This window comes from Tinamus guttatus, unplaced genomic scaffold (assembly GCF_059628265.1).
Source record: "Tinamus guttatus ecotype Peru unplaced genomic scaffold, ASM5962826v1 Tinamus_guttatus_pri_ptg000087l, whole genome shotgun sequence".
NCBI classification, from domain to species: domain Eukaryota; kingdom Metazoa; phylum Chordata; class Aves; order Tinamiformes; family Tinamidae; genus Tinamus; species Tinamus guttatus.
In genome coordinates, this window is record NW_028288621.1 from 1,496,245 (window position 1) to 1,509,696 (window position 13,452).

At 49.2% G+C, this 13,452-nt stretch overlaps 1 protein-coding gene across 1 annotated transcript; it reads left to right on the forward strand.

The window, feature by feature from the left end:
• The first annotated feature begins 1,368 nt into the window (after nt 1-1,368).
• LOC148595551 (transmembrane protein 209-like) lies at nt 1,369-9,410 on the forward strand. Its single transcript, XM_088520349.1, has 15 exons — nt 1,369-1,505; nt 1,631-1,689; nt 2,348-2,479; nt 2,894-3,040; nt 3,134-3,222; nt 3,604-3,805; nt 4,225-4,394; nt 4,889-4,960; nt 5,633-5,729; nt 6,625-6,813; nt 7,281-7,366; nt 7,928-8,042; nt 8,143-8,240; nt 8,971-9,044; nt 9,356-9,410. Exons 1-15 carry the CDS (start codon nt 1,369-1,371, stop codon nt 9,408-9,410), a joined length of 1,722 nt encoding a protein of 573 aa, XP_088376475.1.
• Nucleotides 9,411-13,452: the final 4,042 nt, after the last annotated feature.

The window sequence follows — 13,452 nt, forward strand, 5'->3', positions numbered from 1 at the left end:
GAGCCCGTGAGGCACTGCCGGCCTCAGGAGCTGCATTTCGGCTTGGTCACAGGTTGGGGAGATGACCGTCTCCCCGCTCCCCAAGTGCTGAACCTTGTGAGCATCCCCACAAGCAACGTCCCTCTCCTCCGTGTCCTTGCACAGTCAAGGGGCCAATCGTGCAGAAGGGAGACCCCGTCCCCTTGAATGCTGCCAGAGCTGCAGCTTTGCAGCCACTGCAAAGGGCAGCAGGACCTTTACTCATTCTCCCTTTTTGCTTGTTTTCAATTGGTTTTCCTTTTTTTCTCTCTTTTTCTTATATATTTTCCTCTTTCTGTTTTCTCTGTTTTAAGACTTTTTCTTTCATTGTGCCCCTTTTATCCTTTTTATCTTGTTTTCACCCTTTTTATTTTGTTTTCACTCTTTTTATCATTTTTTTCCTATTTTTCCCCTTTTAGATTTTTCCTTCTTTTTTCCCCCCTTTTAGCTCTTTTCCATATTTTTTCCCTCCTTTAGCTTATTTTTTCATTAATTTTTGCCCCTTTTAGCTTTTTTCTTTCCCCCATAAGTTTTTTCTTTTTTTTTCTACCTTTCTCCATTTTTCATGTTTTTTTCTCTTCTAGATTTTTTCCTCCAGTTTTATTTTTAGTTTTTACCTTCATTTTTTTCACATCTTTCAGCTTTTCTCTTTCCTTCCCCCTCTATTTTTCACCTTTTTATTCCATTTCCCCCTCATTTTTAGCGTTTTTCTTTCATTTTTCCCTTTTTTTTTTTTCCCCTCAAAGCCCCATTATTTCAGTGAAGTCACTTTTACAGGTTTATGTTCCTGTTCGGCGTTGGGGAACTCGAGGCGTTTTTAAGCTGTCGGGGGCTTGGCAGGAGGCTCGGGAGGGCCTTGTGGGGCCGGGAGGCTCAGGAAAAGTCCCCGTCGTCGGGGGCGTCGTGTGTAATTTGTGGGGCGCCGAGGCGGGACGTGGAGGTGCAGAGGGGGCAGGAGGCAGCGGTGCAGGCGGGACGTGTCGCTCGCGGGGCCTCCCGGAGCGGGGGGATGTTGAGCAGGAAAGGGGAAGGCAGCGCTGCCTGGGCCCCCTGCGGAATGTTGGTTTTCAAAAGTGCCCTCGGAATGGGAAGGGGGCCCTGTGCCCTGCAGCCCGTTGGGGAAAACGGACGTGCTCTCCCTGGAGAGGGTGACGGCGCTCACAGGCTTTGCAGGAGAGTGTTGCTGGCCAAAAGCCCTGCTCCCCGCTCGGGAATCGGGACCGGGAGCTCCTCAGGTGAAGTCCTTCTGTCCAGGTTGCTCTTGGTTCTTGCTGTTCTCCTCAGCGTGGTGCTGAGCCAGGATGGGGCTGTCTAAACTGTGGGGTGTTTGTCTCCCTCTTGCCGCAGACCATGGCAGCCCCAGGGCTTTCGGCAGGTGCCCTCCTTGACAGGAGCATGAGGATGAGGAGAGAGGCTGGAGAGCGGAAGGTGCTCTGGGCCTGGGGGCTCCTGAATATCTGCACTGCCGGCATGATCTGCGTGGACATGTATGTTGGCTGCGAATGTGACTGCGTTACAGAAAACATCCTGCCTTGTGCAGGCCTCGGTTCTTCCCAGAACCCCATTACTGCCCGCTGGTAACTTTTCCTGTTTTATTGTATTTCCTTACCAGGAGTGGAAAACTTCTCAGCACGTACTACAATATCCCCTTCTGGCCTCTCTGCTTCATTGGTGAGTTGTCGCTGCCTGTGGATGAGTTTTGGGGGAAGAGAATATTTCGCACTTCTGTTTTCTTCCTGGAGAAGTTGTTTTAAAGACAGCTTAAAAAAAAAAAAGGCACAACTTGATTTCATTTTCTTTTACCCCTGTTGGAGCTGTGGGAACTTCCTCACTGCAGTGACAGGGAAGAGTCTCTTGGCGGCCCTGTTGTGGGGCTGTGTGACATTTCCAGGTAATGAAAGTTCCTTTCAATGGAGTAGACTCCAAAGGAGCTGTATCAAATCCCCTTGGAGGATGGAAAGGAGGAGGAGTGAGGCAAATGCAGATATGAGGGACAGAAGGTTTGATGGAAGAGCCTTGCTAAGGAGCGTGAAACTTCCTTGTAGAGATTTGTGTTCTGCCTGGAAAATACCTTGCACTTTTGCAAATAAGCATTAAAGCCCCATAAATGAATTTTAGCCACATAAATGAATTTTAATATAGAAAGGAGATTTGTCTCAACTGGTTCTCGAATAAAAAGAACCCATGAAGAAGCCTGACCTCCGTCCTCAGACTAGCACTTACAGGAGCAGTTTTTATGCATTTTTAACCTGTTTTTTAATATTAACAATAAGTTATTACTCATGGTCATGCCATCTAGCATGATAAAACCTTTTTTTCTTTATTCTAGAACTTGCACTGGTGTCTCTGTTCAGCCTGAATGCCGTGTTTGATCTCTGGCTGTATTTCAAATACACGAGGGCACCAAATCACCTGGTTATGACTCACAGGCAGCAGGTCCTTCTGGGGATGCAGAACTCAGGTAGGTAGTATAAACGCCTGTTTATCTGTGTTCTTTGCAGTTGGTGTCTTGGTCAAGTACAATTCTCAGCTTCTTTGTCTGAACACAGCAGTCAGACAAATTCCCTGCAGCATGTTAAAATTTAAAGTAGAAGTGCAAAATTGGTGAAGGATTGAGGGGAGAACTGAAGAGGGAAGAAGCCCTAACAAAGGAGGGGACAGCAGCCTGTTAAAGGGCAGCTGGAGAGACTCTCTGTGAAACTGGAGAAGGAATTTGTGGCCTCCCCATGGAGCTGGGAAGAGGGCTTTTTAGCACCATTGTATTTCCTTCAGGGCAAGCTGCGTGTCTGTGTTTTGCAGTGTGGATTCAGAGGAAGCAGGGGAGTTGGAGGCTGCTGCATGTGCAGGACTCACTGTGTTTTTGTGCTTCTTGCAGCGGTGCCGATAGCTCCAGTGCAGGAGCCGTCAGCGAGGAGAGTCCCTTGGTGTGGGGCTGCGATGCAGGGCCAGAACGTGCTGAGCTACAGCCCAGGCCGCCCCCGCGGGGCCCGTCCCAGCTTGGCCTCGGCTCCTGCCCCAGACTGTGACCCTGAGCTGCTGGCTCTGCCCGCCAGCAGAGCCTCTTCCAGCAGTTCTCTGAGCTCCCGTCCCAGCTTGGCCTCGGCTCCTGCCCCAGACTGTGACCCTCAGCTGCCGGCTCTGCCCGCCAGCAGCGCCTCTTCCAGCAGTTCTCTGAGCTCCCGGCCCAGCAGCAGCTGCATCCAGGTAAGGACGGCGCTGGCTGCGAGGGAGCGCCTTGGCTTGGCTCCTCGTGTGCTCGTGCTGGGCCCTGAGCTGCTGGAGGTGCCCGGCAGCTGTCTGCTCCCTTTGCACATTCGCCCTTCCAGGATTCATCCTTTCCCTAGAGTTAATTTATTTGTTTTGGGGGAGTTGGTGGGTTTCAGACAAAAAGCCTGAATGAGGAATGCAAATGTAAATGCTGAGGAGTAGAAAACCAATTCCCCTGATTCAGACTAGGCTTGATAGCAGCAAACTCCAGAGCCATAAATTCATCTGTTGAGTCAATCGATTCCTGCAGTTTGTAAAATCAAAGTGGAAGTCTTATCTTCCTCATATGACACAAGTGTCTGCTTCTGTTTGCCCAAGCTTCCCAGCTTCAGCCCTTCTCCTGCGGCTTCTTCACATGATATGAGTATTGAAGCAGTGAGAAGTGAGCTCAGGAGCCGTCACTGCCCTTCACCAGTTCGGCCTCGTTTCCTCCGGAGCCAAGAGGAGGAGATCACAGACCAGAAGTCCCTGCAAAGATACCTGCAAAGGGAAGAGGAGAAAGAGCGCAGCCGTGAGATGGGTAAAGAAATCCCTTTGCTTGGCCTGAAAGGATGGGCGAGGAGAGGATGTAGGTTTTATTAGTCGTTAGTGGAGAGAGTTGTGGGTGAGAATAGCTGGAAGGGATTTTGGGAAAGGGAGAGAGCTCCTGAAGTGCTAGTAAATAAAATGACCTCCCTGCTCTGGTATTCCCCCTGGATGTGGTCAAGGTGACTGCTGACCACTTTAGTCTTCTAGGCAGTAATTGAGTCAGGAGGCAGAATTTTGTAAATTCTCCACATCTCTGTGCCTCAGGGACTTCAGAAAATTCTCCTCCCTTACCATAATTCATGAGCTCATCTTTCCAGTCAGAGTTGAATCTGTGCAGTTATTGCCTGCCCTATTGCGTGATTCTTGTCCTCCTGCTTGTACTAATTGTGCGTGCCTTGAATGTCATTTCAGCAAATTCAGTTTACAGCAGCTCCCCATTCGACTGCCCAGCGTTTTGCAACCTGACACATTTGCTGGTGGAGCAGGCCAAGGTGCTGCAGAGGTTCCAGTACCAGGTGTCATGGTGTCCCCTGGGCCGCAGGGAGGAAGGTCGTCTGGACATGCCACAGGCTGGCGAAGAGGTAAGTTCAGCACCAGAGGAGCCCAGAAGCATAGAGCTCCTCCAAAGGGTTGGCCATGATCTCCATCACACTCCTTTACACTTGTGTCTGGACAAAGTCTCATTCAAAGGGGTAGGGTTAAGGGAGCTTTAATTAAATTGGATCCATGTCTTGATCTCATCCCTTAATCTAAGAAAGCTTCTTCTTCAAGTACCTCTTTCATGTGTCCTGCACCTCTGCCCCAGTTTTGTTCTGCGAGATCCGGGAGCTCCAGGCAGTGACTGTGGCCTCGGGTGACATGTGGTGTCCTGTGAGGAGAGAGTAGGAGTGCAGTATGGCCAGGTGCTGAGGGCTCCCCATGCTGCAGCCAGGAGATGTGTGAGGGCTCTGGAACATCTGCAGTTTGCCCTGTGGGCTGTGGTTGAGCTCCAAAAACATTGTAGGCCCTAAAAGCTCCTTTGTTTTTCTCTCAGGTTTCTCTCTGTAGGTGGATAATGATCATGTTGTTTGTGTAGGTTTGGTCAAGGGTGCTGGCGCATGGGTGGCAGCTGGATGCCCTGGATTTCTGGACCGATCGGCTCCGAAGGGTAAGTCCTGTGCCCATAGACGGCCCGTTCGTGCTGCTCGAAGAGGTGCGGCCGGGTGGAGAAGGGCCTCATCTCTAAGAGACTTTGATCTTTGGGACTGGTGGGGATGAGGGTGGGCTTGGCCATGGAGATTCAAAGAGCATGCTAGTACCAAAGGAGGAGTAAAACAAATTTCCCACCTCAACTTATGCCCTGGCTGACCTGGGTGTTGTGTATTCTGCAAACCTTCCAGTTGTAAAGTTCACCCACCTTTGAATGGAGACAAATATATCTTAATGCACACTGCATGTGATAAGACTGCTTTTTTTTCTTTCTAAAATCCAGATTTCCAAACTGCTTTTTTCCCTCCTGACTTTCAACCTCCTTCTCCTGGGCTGAAAGTAAAGCATGGAAAATGCCAGCGCAGTGGCTTTTCCTGGCAGTCTCAAGGAGCATAATAAAGAAAGAAATGAAAACAAACAAACAAAAAGAACGTTTTAGTCTTGGGAGCAGGAGTCATTGTAGCAAAGGAAATACAATTGCATGTTTGTTTGTTTGTTTGCTTGTTTGTTTTAAAAGGAGTGGGGGGGTTGAACAGTAAAGATTCTTGAGATCTGAGATGGTGTCCTTTAGCAGCTTCCTGAGCACCTTGTTGCTTCTAACCTTTTCACTGCTTGCATTTCTTTTTGCTAGTGGATTTTGCAGACAATTCTAGAGCCCCTTGTCCAAGAGATGGAGTCTGTGAGCGCTCAGCTGAGAAGAATGGGGTACCCCGCAATGCCGAGCGGAGGTAGGATGATAGGAGGAGCCGTGGGGTTGCATTGTGTTTTCCTGGAAAGGTTATTCCTAAGATATGTGGAAATTCAAGTGTCCGAACACAATTCTGTGTTATGAGGAGAGCTGTCTCTGAGCTCTTCCTGTCTGTTATGTAGCATCTTTAAGGTCTTGGTAGTAGATTTTTGTCATGCTGATGGGGTTGGGCAGTGCAATCTGAGGTGGATTTGAGAGAGCTCTGAGCATTAGAAGAAATGGTCTTGGTCAGGGGTAGGAAGAAATGGTGTTTTTGTTGGGGATAATTTTGTTTTTTGTTGGTGGTGGCTTTGTTATTTTGGGTTTGTTCTGGGTGTTTTTATGTTTTGAGGGTATTTTGTTTGTTTGTTTTTCCGTTTCCCTGAGTTGAAATTGCAGCTGCAGTTTCCTAGGCCAAGTCTGAAGGGGCCCCTTCCATGGGCAGCTCACACAGACGTCCCTTTCCCGCAGAGCAGGGTTCGATTCGCTGCATTTCAACACGGGCTGCTTTTTTGTGCTCCAGTTTGTAGTCTCCGACGGGACCCGCATCCGTTGTGATGCCTTTGAAGAACTGACCTGTTGCTGGCCTCTTGTGCACCTCCCTGCTCCCCTGCTGCTCTCTGTTAAAAATTCCTTTTGATTCTTCCCTTTCCAGCCCCTCTCTGTTTCTCCTTCCTTACGCCAGGCAGCCTTCAAGGGAGGGTTTTGTGCCTGCCCAGCCCTGCACAGGGTTTCTGCTCTGTGCTGGGAGGGAGGCAGCGAGTGCTCCATGGGGCCGGGCAGGGAGCGTGTGGGGCACTGCCTAAGGTGTGAGCTTGAGCTCTGAGCTTAGCAAGTAGTTAGAGCAGAGGAGGCAGTTCCTCTTTGTAACAGTGCGTTTGTTGACCCCTTGGCAGGGCGGCTGATCCCGTTCGAGTCGTGGGTGCAGGTGACGCGCTGGCTCTTCTTTCGCGCACAAGTCAGCACGAGCAGCATGAAACAGGCAGCGCTGGCTGAAGCCACAGCCATTCGGCAGAGCCTGCTCACCATAACGCGGTACCTGGGCGTCACGGCCAACCAGGAGTACCTGGTTCAACGGATCAAAGGTACGTGCTCCCTTGGAGACTCGGGAGCGTTTCGCTGAGCTGGGTCAAGCACTGGTGCTGCCAGATGCCCCGTCAGTGGAGACGCTCGGGCTGCAGTCCCAGCAGGGCAGAGAGCTGCTTTGCAAGGAGCAGCGCTGGGTGTTTTGCCAGCTTTCTCTGCTCATAGCAATGTGGTAGTGTGGGCCCGGGACTGGTTTTAGAAGGTTTTATTTCTCATTTCAATCAGAGCCGGGCAAGAAGTGTCCTATTCAATCCTTTTGTTAATTAGGAATAAAACTTCCCTTGTAAACTCAACTGCCTTGAGTATATATAATATATACAAGCATTTAATGAGTTCAGTTGTTCCTTCCAGTGATTGTGGTGCCCTGGCCATGCACACGGAGGTGTGGGGTTCCCAAAGCTAGTGCAAAATAGATCTTTCTTGCACCTTCCACCGCCAGTACCTGAATAGGTGTTGTTGTTTCCAGAGCTGTCCCAGGGAAGCTTCCGCTGGGGCAGAGGAGGTGATTTCAGAGGCCGGCAGTGGGGAGCTGACTTGCCCACCGACTCCGCTGTAAGTTTTCAAAGATGCCTTGGTAAAACTTCCTAAAGCTGCTCGTCTTTCAGGATGAGGCATTTGTGGGTGGCTGCAAGAAGTCCAAATCCTCTTTGCCTCGCTTATCCTCAGAATCGCAGTTTTGAATAATGCAAAGGGGCCTGGACGTGGTGCAGATCACAAAAATGCCCTTGTGTGTGTTAGTCTGGGGGCGGCCTCTTCTTTAGACTCCTGTGGGATGTCCCACAGGTAACTGTGAGGGCAGCAGCCTGAGATAATTCACCTGAAATAGTTAAAAGAGAGACTGCAGAATAAGCCAGGGAGTGGAAAACAATCGTTACACTGTCCCTCTTAGCCTGTATTTGAAGGAAAACCAGCACTGAAAAAAAAAAGAAAAAGAAAGAAAGAAAAAAGGCATTAAACCAATTAAACTAGCATGAAATCAGTCATGTGGTTGACTGTGTCCTGTGTTTGTTCTCATGCCTGAGATTATGGCAAGAGAGTTGCTGCTGCATTGTAGCCTTTGGTTCTTCGGTCTTTCTGACAGCATTCAAGTGAGTTTTGGGTTTTTTTGCACAGATCCTTATGCACATCTTCTGCACCTATCTGGACTCCAGGCTGCCATGGAACATCCAATATCCCGATGGCAAAACCTTCACTGCCCAGCACTTCGTCCAGACACCCCATGAACCAGGTACTGGCATTCTTGGGCTGCTGCTTTAGCTGCTGTTTGCCCCTTGCATTCCATGGGCACCCTTAAAATCCCTCTTTTCTTTTCTGACCTTCATTCCCAGACCTGACCGATGACAAGCTCTTCTGCATCTACCAGAGCAGCATCAACCCACCGCACTACCAGGTCATCTACCACGGCCACATCTACAATGTGCAGGAGGTAGGAGCATGTTAGGTGTGTTCTGATGACAGGAAATGTTCAGCAGAACTGATTTGGGTTTGTTTTTTGTTCTATTTATTTATTTATTTATTTATTTTAACTAGCCACATCTACATTTAGATGTAGGCTGGCTCAGTGCAAAAGCAGCTTCCTGTGCGTTTTCTCATGACTTCTTCTAAGACCCTAATTTCTGTAAGCTCTGATGTGAGCTGTTATTCCTGAATGCCAACAAGCCGGAGGCTTCCTTCTAGGAGTTTGTGGAGGGAACCATCTCGTCTCAATGCCAAGCTACCAGATTTTTCCTGCACGTTTTCATACTCTCTTGAGCCCTGGGTTGTGACTTGGTCGCCAATTTCAGAAAACTGCCATAAGAACTCCTGAGTATTTGAGGATGGTTGCCATCAAAAAAACTCCTCAAAAATCATTTTTTTCTGATGTTTGTCTAAGTGAGAGGTAAATATTGAGGCAATCCCCCAGGCTGTTGTACCATTTTTTTGAGGTTTCTGTTATAGTCTTTCCTCATCTCAGGTTATTAAACCTCTTTTATTATGGTGCACACCCCCTGCATACGTACCTTGCCAAAAGATTTGAAGGAAAAGCTGTACAGCTGTGGCCAGGCTAAGGGCAGGATGTGCCCGTTGGTTTGCATAAGACATTCTCTCTAAGATAGTGGTGTGAGTGCTTGTCCCTGCAGTCGCTCCCAAAGTCTTCTCTCTTCCCGCGCATTCAGGGCAGAAACAACCTGCTCCACGCATTGCTCCTGTTCCTCTACATCATCAAGACCAGGGAATTGGGCATGCTCGGGTAAGTGTCGCCCCGTGGGTCCCCTCGCGCTGCTGGCGAGAGCTGAGCAGCAGCTTTGGGTGCTGAGGTGCCGTGAGGCTGCTCCGTGGGACGGCGGTGACGGTTTTAAAATCCTGCTGGCGTTTTAAGTAAGGGCAGCCGTTCTGTAGGACTGTGTCAGTTGGGTGAGCGTGAGCACGCGGGAAACGTTTTAGGTTTCTCCTTGGTCTTGTGCCAGCTGCAGATGAAGAAGTTTTCCTTGTAAGGAAGATGGGGTGTAAACAGGAGCTTTAACTTGCCGCTGGTTTGTGACTGTGGTGTTCTTTTTGCAGGCGCGTCAGTCTCGGTGCTTCAGGAGTCAACGTGCTGTGGATTTTTGGAGAGTGACGAGCGGGACCACAGGTTGGCAGAGGAGTGATCCTTCTTCCCAGACAAGAAGAACCGAGCAGCATCATTATCCTTTTTGCCTTGGAGCAAAAGCCATTGGAGAATTAGGGTTTAGGGTTAGGGTTTAGGTTGGGGTTAAAGATTTTGTTTGCTTGTTTGACTGATTGATCTTTGGTTGTCATTTTGGGGTGTTCCCCACCATGCCAATACACTCTTATGTAGCAAATGCTGGAAGCAGGTGGTTCATATAGTAGGAATGATGCTCGGCTTTGGTGGGCAGTTGCGCTTTGGCTGCTTTTGCTATTGAATGTGTCTGCATGGATCTGGGTCCTGGAGCTGGGTTTTCTAGGCAGGGCAGTTTTCGGAGGCGCTTGGTCAGCCCATTCCTGGGTGCTCTCTGCAAATCTGGTGGTGTTTGCCCCTTAGAGCAGGAAGGTAGAGTGCTGCTGGCTGTGATGCTGTGGGGATGGACGGGTGTTGCAGGTTGTTTGGTCTAACTTTGTGTGCAATGATTTTTTTTTTCTTTTCCAGGTTGTAGATAGCATTTAGAATTGTTTAAGCATTAGAAATAAGGTAAGGAATAGATCTGTTTTTTTTAACCTCAGTCGGGGCTTTTCCCTCTGTCCTGGCTGCTCTGTGAGGTGTCGATCGTCTCCAGCGCCTGCAGGGAGCTGGGTCCTGGAGCTGGGGTTTTCTAAGCAGGGAGGTTTTGGAGGCGCTTGGTTACCCCGTTTCCAGGTGCCCTCTGGGAATCCGGTGGCCTTTGCCCATTAGAGCAGGAAGGCAGAGTGTGTGCCGGGGGCTGTGAGTAGTAGTGGTGAGGCTGCAGAGGCGGCTGTTGAGGGGGATGTGCCGCTGATGCACCCTGGGGGGTTGTTAGGCTTTACATTAAAAAGGAACACGCATGCTAACTGACCTGTTTTTTGGTTTTGCAGGTGCAGAAGATGGGGGCCCAAATGGAAAGGAAGATCCTAAGCCCTATAGGCCTCAGCCTTCCAGCCCTAGCCCTTCAGGCCAAGCCCTTCGCCCTAGCCCTGTTGGCGTCAGCCCTTTAGCCCGTTAGGCTCAGAGCCCTCAGCCTTATAGCATCCCTATAGGATCCTCCTAAGTCTATAGGGTAAGTTTAGATTTGCGAAATAGGTTGCGAGAATGGCACGGTTGTACGTTCTTTTGAGCAATAAAGATGCAGAAGGTGCTGGAGTGCGTGTCTCATTTCAAATAAAGATGTTTGTGTGGTGTCTCATTTCAAATAAAGATGTTTGTGTGGTGTCTCATTTCAAATAAAGATAGAGGTGTTGTTTTGTTGCCTTCATTGAAGTAGAGGCTGCCCTAAAGGGATAGGGCCAAAGGGCTAGAGCTCAGGGCCAAAGGGGTGGGGATAAAGGGCTTGGGCTAAAGGGCTTGGGCTAAAGCGCCAAACAGCTGAAGGACTTGGGTTAAAGAGCCAGGATTCAAGGGCTAGTCTTAAAGGGCTGGGATTAACAGTTTTACGGCTACAGGACTAGGGCTAAGGAGATAGGGCTGAAGAGGTTTGGGCTAAAGCGCTAGTGGTGAGGATTAACGGGCAACAGTTAAAGGGCCAAGAGCTAAAGGGCTAGAGTGAAAGTGCTTAAAGGGGTAGAGCTGGATGGCTAGGGCTTAGGGTTAGAGGGCTAGCGATAACAAGCTATAGGGCTAAAGGGCAAAGATTAAAGGGTTAGGACTAGAGGACTGAGACTAAAGGGAAAAAGCTAAATGCTCCAGGTATAAAAAGCTAGGGCTTAGCGCTAAACAGTTAGCACTAAATGCCTAAAAAGCTATAGAGTTAGACTTAAAAGGGTACCATTCAACGCTAGCTTTAAATGGCTGGGATTAGAGGGCTAGCACTTGCGACTAAATGGGTTTAGGGCTAAGGGACTTAGGGCCAGCGCTGAAGGGCTAGGACTCAGGGTTAAAGGGCTAGGCTTAAAGGGCTAAGGGAGTTAGCGCTAAAGGCCTTGGGGCTAAAGTGTGAGAGCTAAGAGGCTTAGGACTAAAGAGCTTATGGTTACAGGGAAAAGGGCTTAGGGCTAAAGGCCTTAGGATTAAGGCCTTAGGACTGCAAGGGTAGTGCTTAGGGAGAAAGACCTAGTGGTAAAGGGCTATAGGTAATGGCTAAAGGGCTAAGGTTAACAAGATCTTAGGGCCAAAGGCCCAGGGCTAAAGGGCTTAGGGCACTAGGTCTGTGACTAAAAGTCCAGGGCAAAAAGGCTGGTGCTAAAAAGCTCTAGTACTAGGGCTAAAGGGCTAGGGCTTAGGCCTAAAGGGCTAGGACAGGAATGAAGGGCAAAAAGGTGGGTATAGGAATATATAGATTAAAGGTTGTTATGGCCAAGGATGAAAACAATTATCTGCTTGCTTGGTGGATAAAGGATTTTCTGAGGCCAATAATTATGGGAATAGTTATGAGGAAAGGTTAATAAGGATCACCTGGTGAAGGTAAGGAGATGTGGGGATATAGAGGTCACCTGTAGAAGATTAGGGAGTGCCCTTCTCTGGGATTGGTCACTGGGTTATTGGCACCCCAGGTAAGAAGGTTGTAGAAATACCCAAACCCTGAAGGTAGAAGGGGTTGCTGAGCTCTTGCTGCTCCTCTGTGATTTCCCCATGGGCTAGGATGGGAGAAGCAGTGGGAAAGGGCTAGGATGAAAGGGCTAGGGCTACAGCTTGGGGCTAAAGAGATAGGAAGAAAGAGTTAGAAATTTAGGCTAAAGGGATAAGACTAAAGGCTCAGGATAAAGCCCTAGGGCAATAGGGCCAAAGGGCCTTGGAACGACGAGCTTACTTGTACTTCCCCATGTTGAATGCCATTCTCTAATCAGAGTGATGACACTGTGCATAGATGCACGACACTCTTGTTTGGTGTTAGCTGGGGGTGATGGGAGCCGGTGCTGCTCCGTTTGCTTTCCTTTGGGGTGTGTGTGTGTGTCTTGTTTTGCTTGGATTTCATTATCACAGTATTCATAGACAGTTCCATGCTGTTCCTGCCATACATCACACAGCCTCAGCGACCTCCGGCAAACTCTCTTTTTCTTCTCTTCCCTTTCTAGGAAGTTCGTTATGTTTTCTAAATAAAATGACTGGCGTTTTTAAGTTACACTCTCGTTGTGTTCCTTCTTGGCTATCGGATACAAAAAATCCCTTTTGCTCCTCTGTGTTGAATGAGTGCAGAAAAAGAGCAAAGGGAAGATAGGTGGCCCTGCAAACCTTGCCTCACTTTAATCCCGCCAGATCAGTAACCACAGCCATAACCCTGGTGAGTAACCGATGGAGTGATGAGAGCAGTGGGAACATTTCTGGAGCATTTCTAGAAAGGCCCAAGGGTAGTTCAATGGCATCTTCCTGCCTCTTGAGTCCTGTGTTAGGGAGAGCACAGCTAAAGGGCATGTGCTTTCTTGTGCTTCAATCCTCCTCTCTTTCCCCTGCACACACTGAGGGATGAGGGTGGCTTTAAGGCAGACGCAGTCCCTGTTTTCCTTCCAGCACGTTTTATAGCTAGGGCAGCTTCTCTCTAGCTGAAAGCTAGATAGGTTTCATACAGAATTGTTTTAAGTCAATGAAATATGGAAGCACTGAAGCTAAAGGTTAAGCTACCCTTAGACAAGTCCCTTAGACATGGTCAGGCGTAACTTTCAGTCCTGCAGTGGGGAGCTGGACTGGCCTTTTGAAACAAAACACAGCAGAGAGCTGTTGTTGCAGAATTGACAGAGGTGCCTTTGGTGGCAAAGCACTTGCTATGTCTGGGAGCAGCCTCCATCCTACTGGAGAGGCCGTTGCTCAGGGATGGCATGTCGCAAAGGCACCACACCGATGGCTCTGTGTTTGTGATATCCAAGGCTCAAAGGGCTGCTTGGCCCCGGCAGCTGGTTGCCAGCGGCTCTGGCGGAATGTTTGCTCTGGAACCTGCAGTCTCCCTGGACAGCGCTTGTGCTTCGACACCGTTTCCTCCCTAAGCTGGAGCATCGCTACTTTGCCCTGCCTTCTTTAAAGGACAACTGTTCCTTTTTCCTCCCATCTCAAGCCA

Excerpts from the sequence above, each read along its gene's own strand:
- LOC148595551 (XM_088520349.1), top strand. The coding sequence starts at position 1,369 with ATGGCAGCCCCAGGGCTTTCGGCAGGTGCCCTCCTTGACAGGAGCATG. Across the intron at positions 2,480-2,893 it reads TCTGGGGATGCAGAACTCAG|CGGTGCCGATAGCTCCAGTG; the intron begins GTAGGTAGTATA and ends TGCTTCTTGCAG. Across the intron at positions 9,045-9,355 it reads AGGGAATTGGGCATGCTCGG|GCGCGTCAGTCTCGGTGCTT; the intron begins GTAAGTGTCGCC and ends TTCTTTTTGCAG.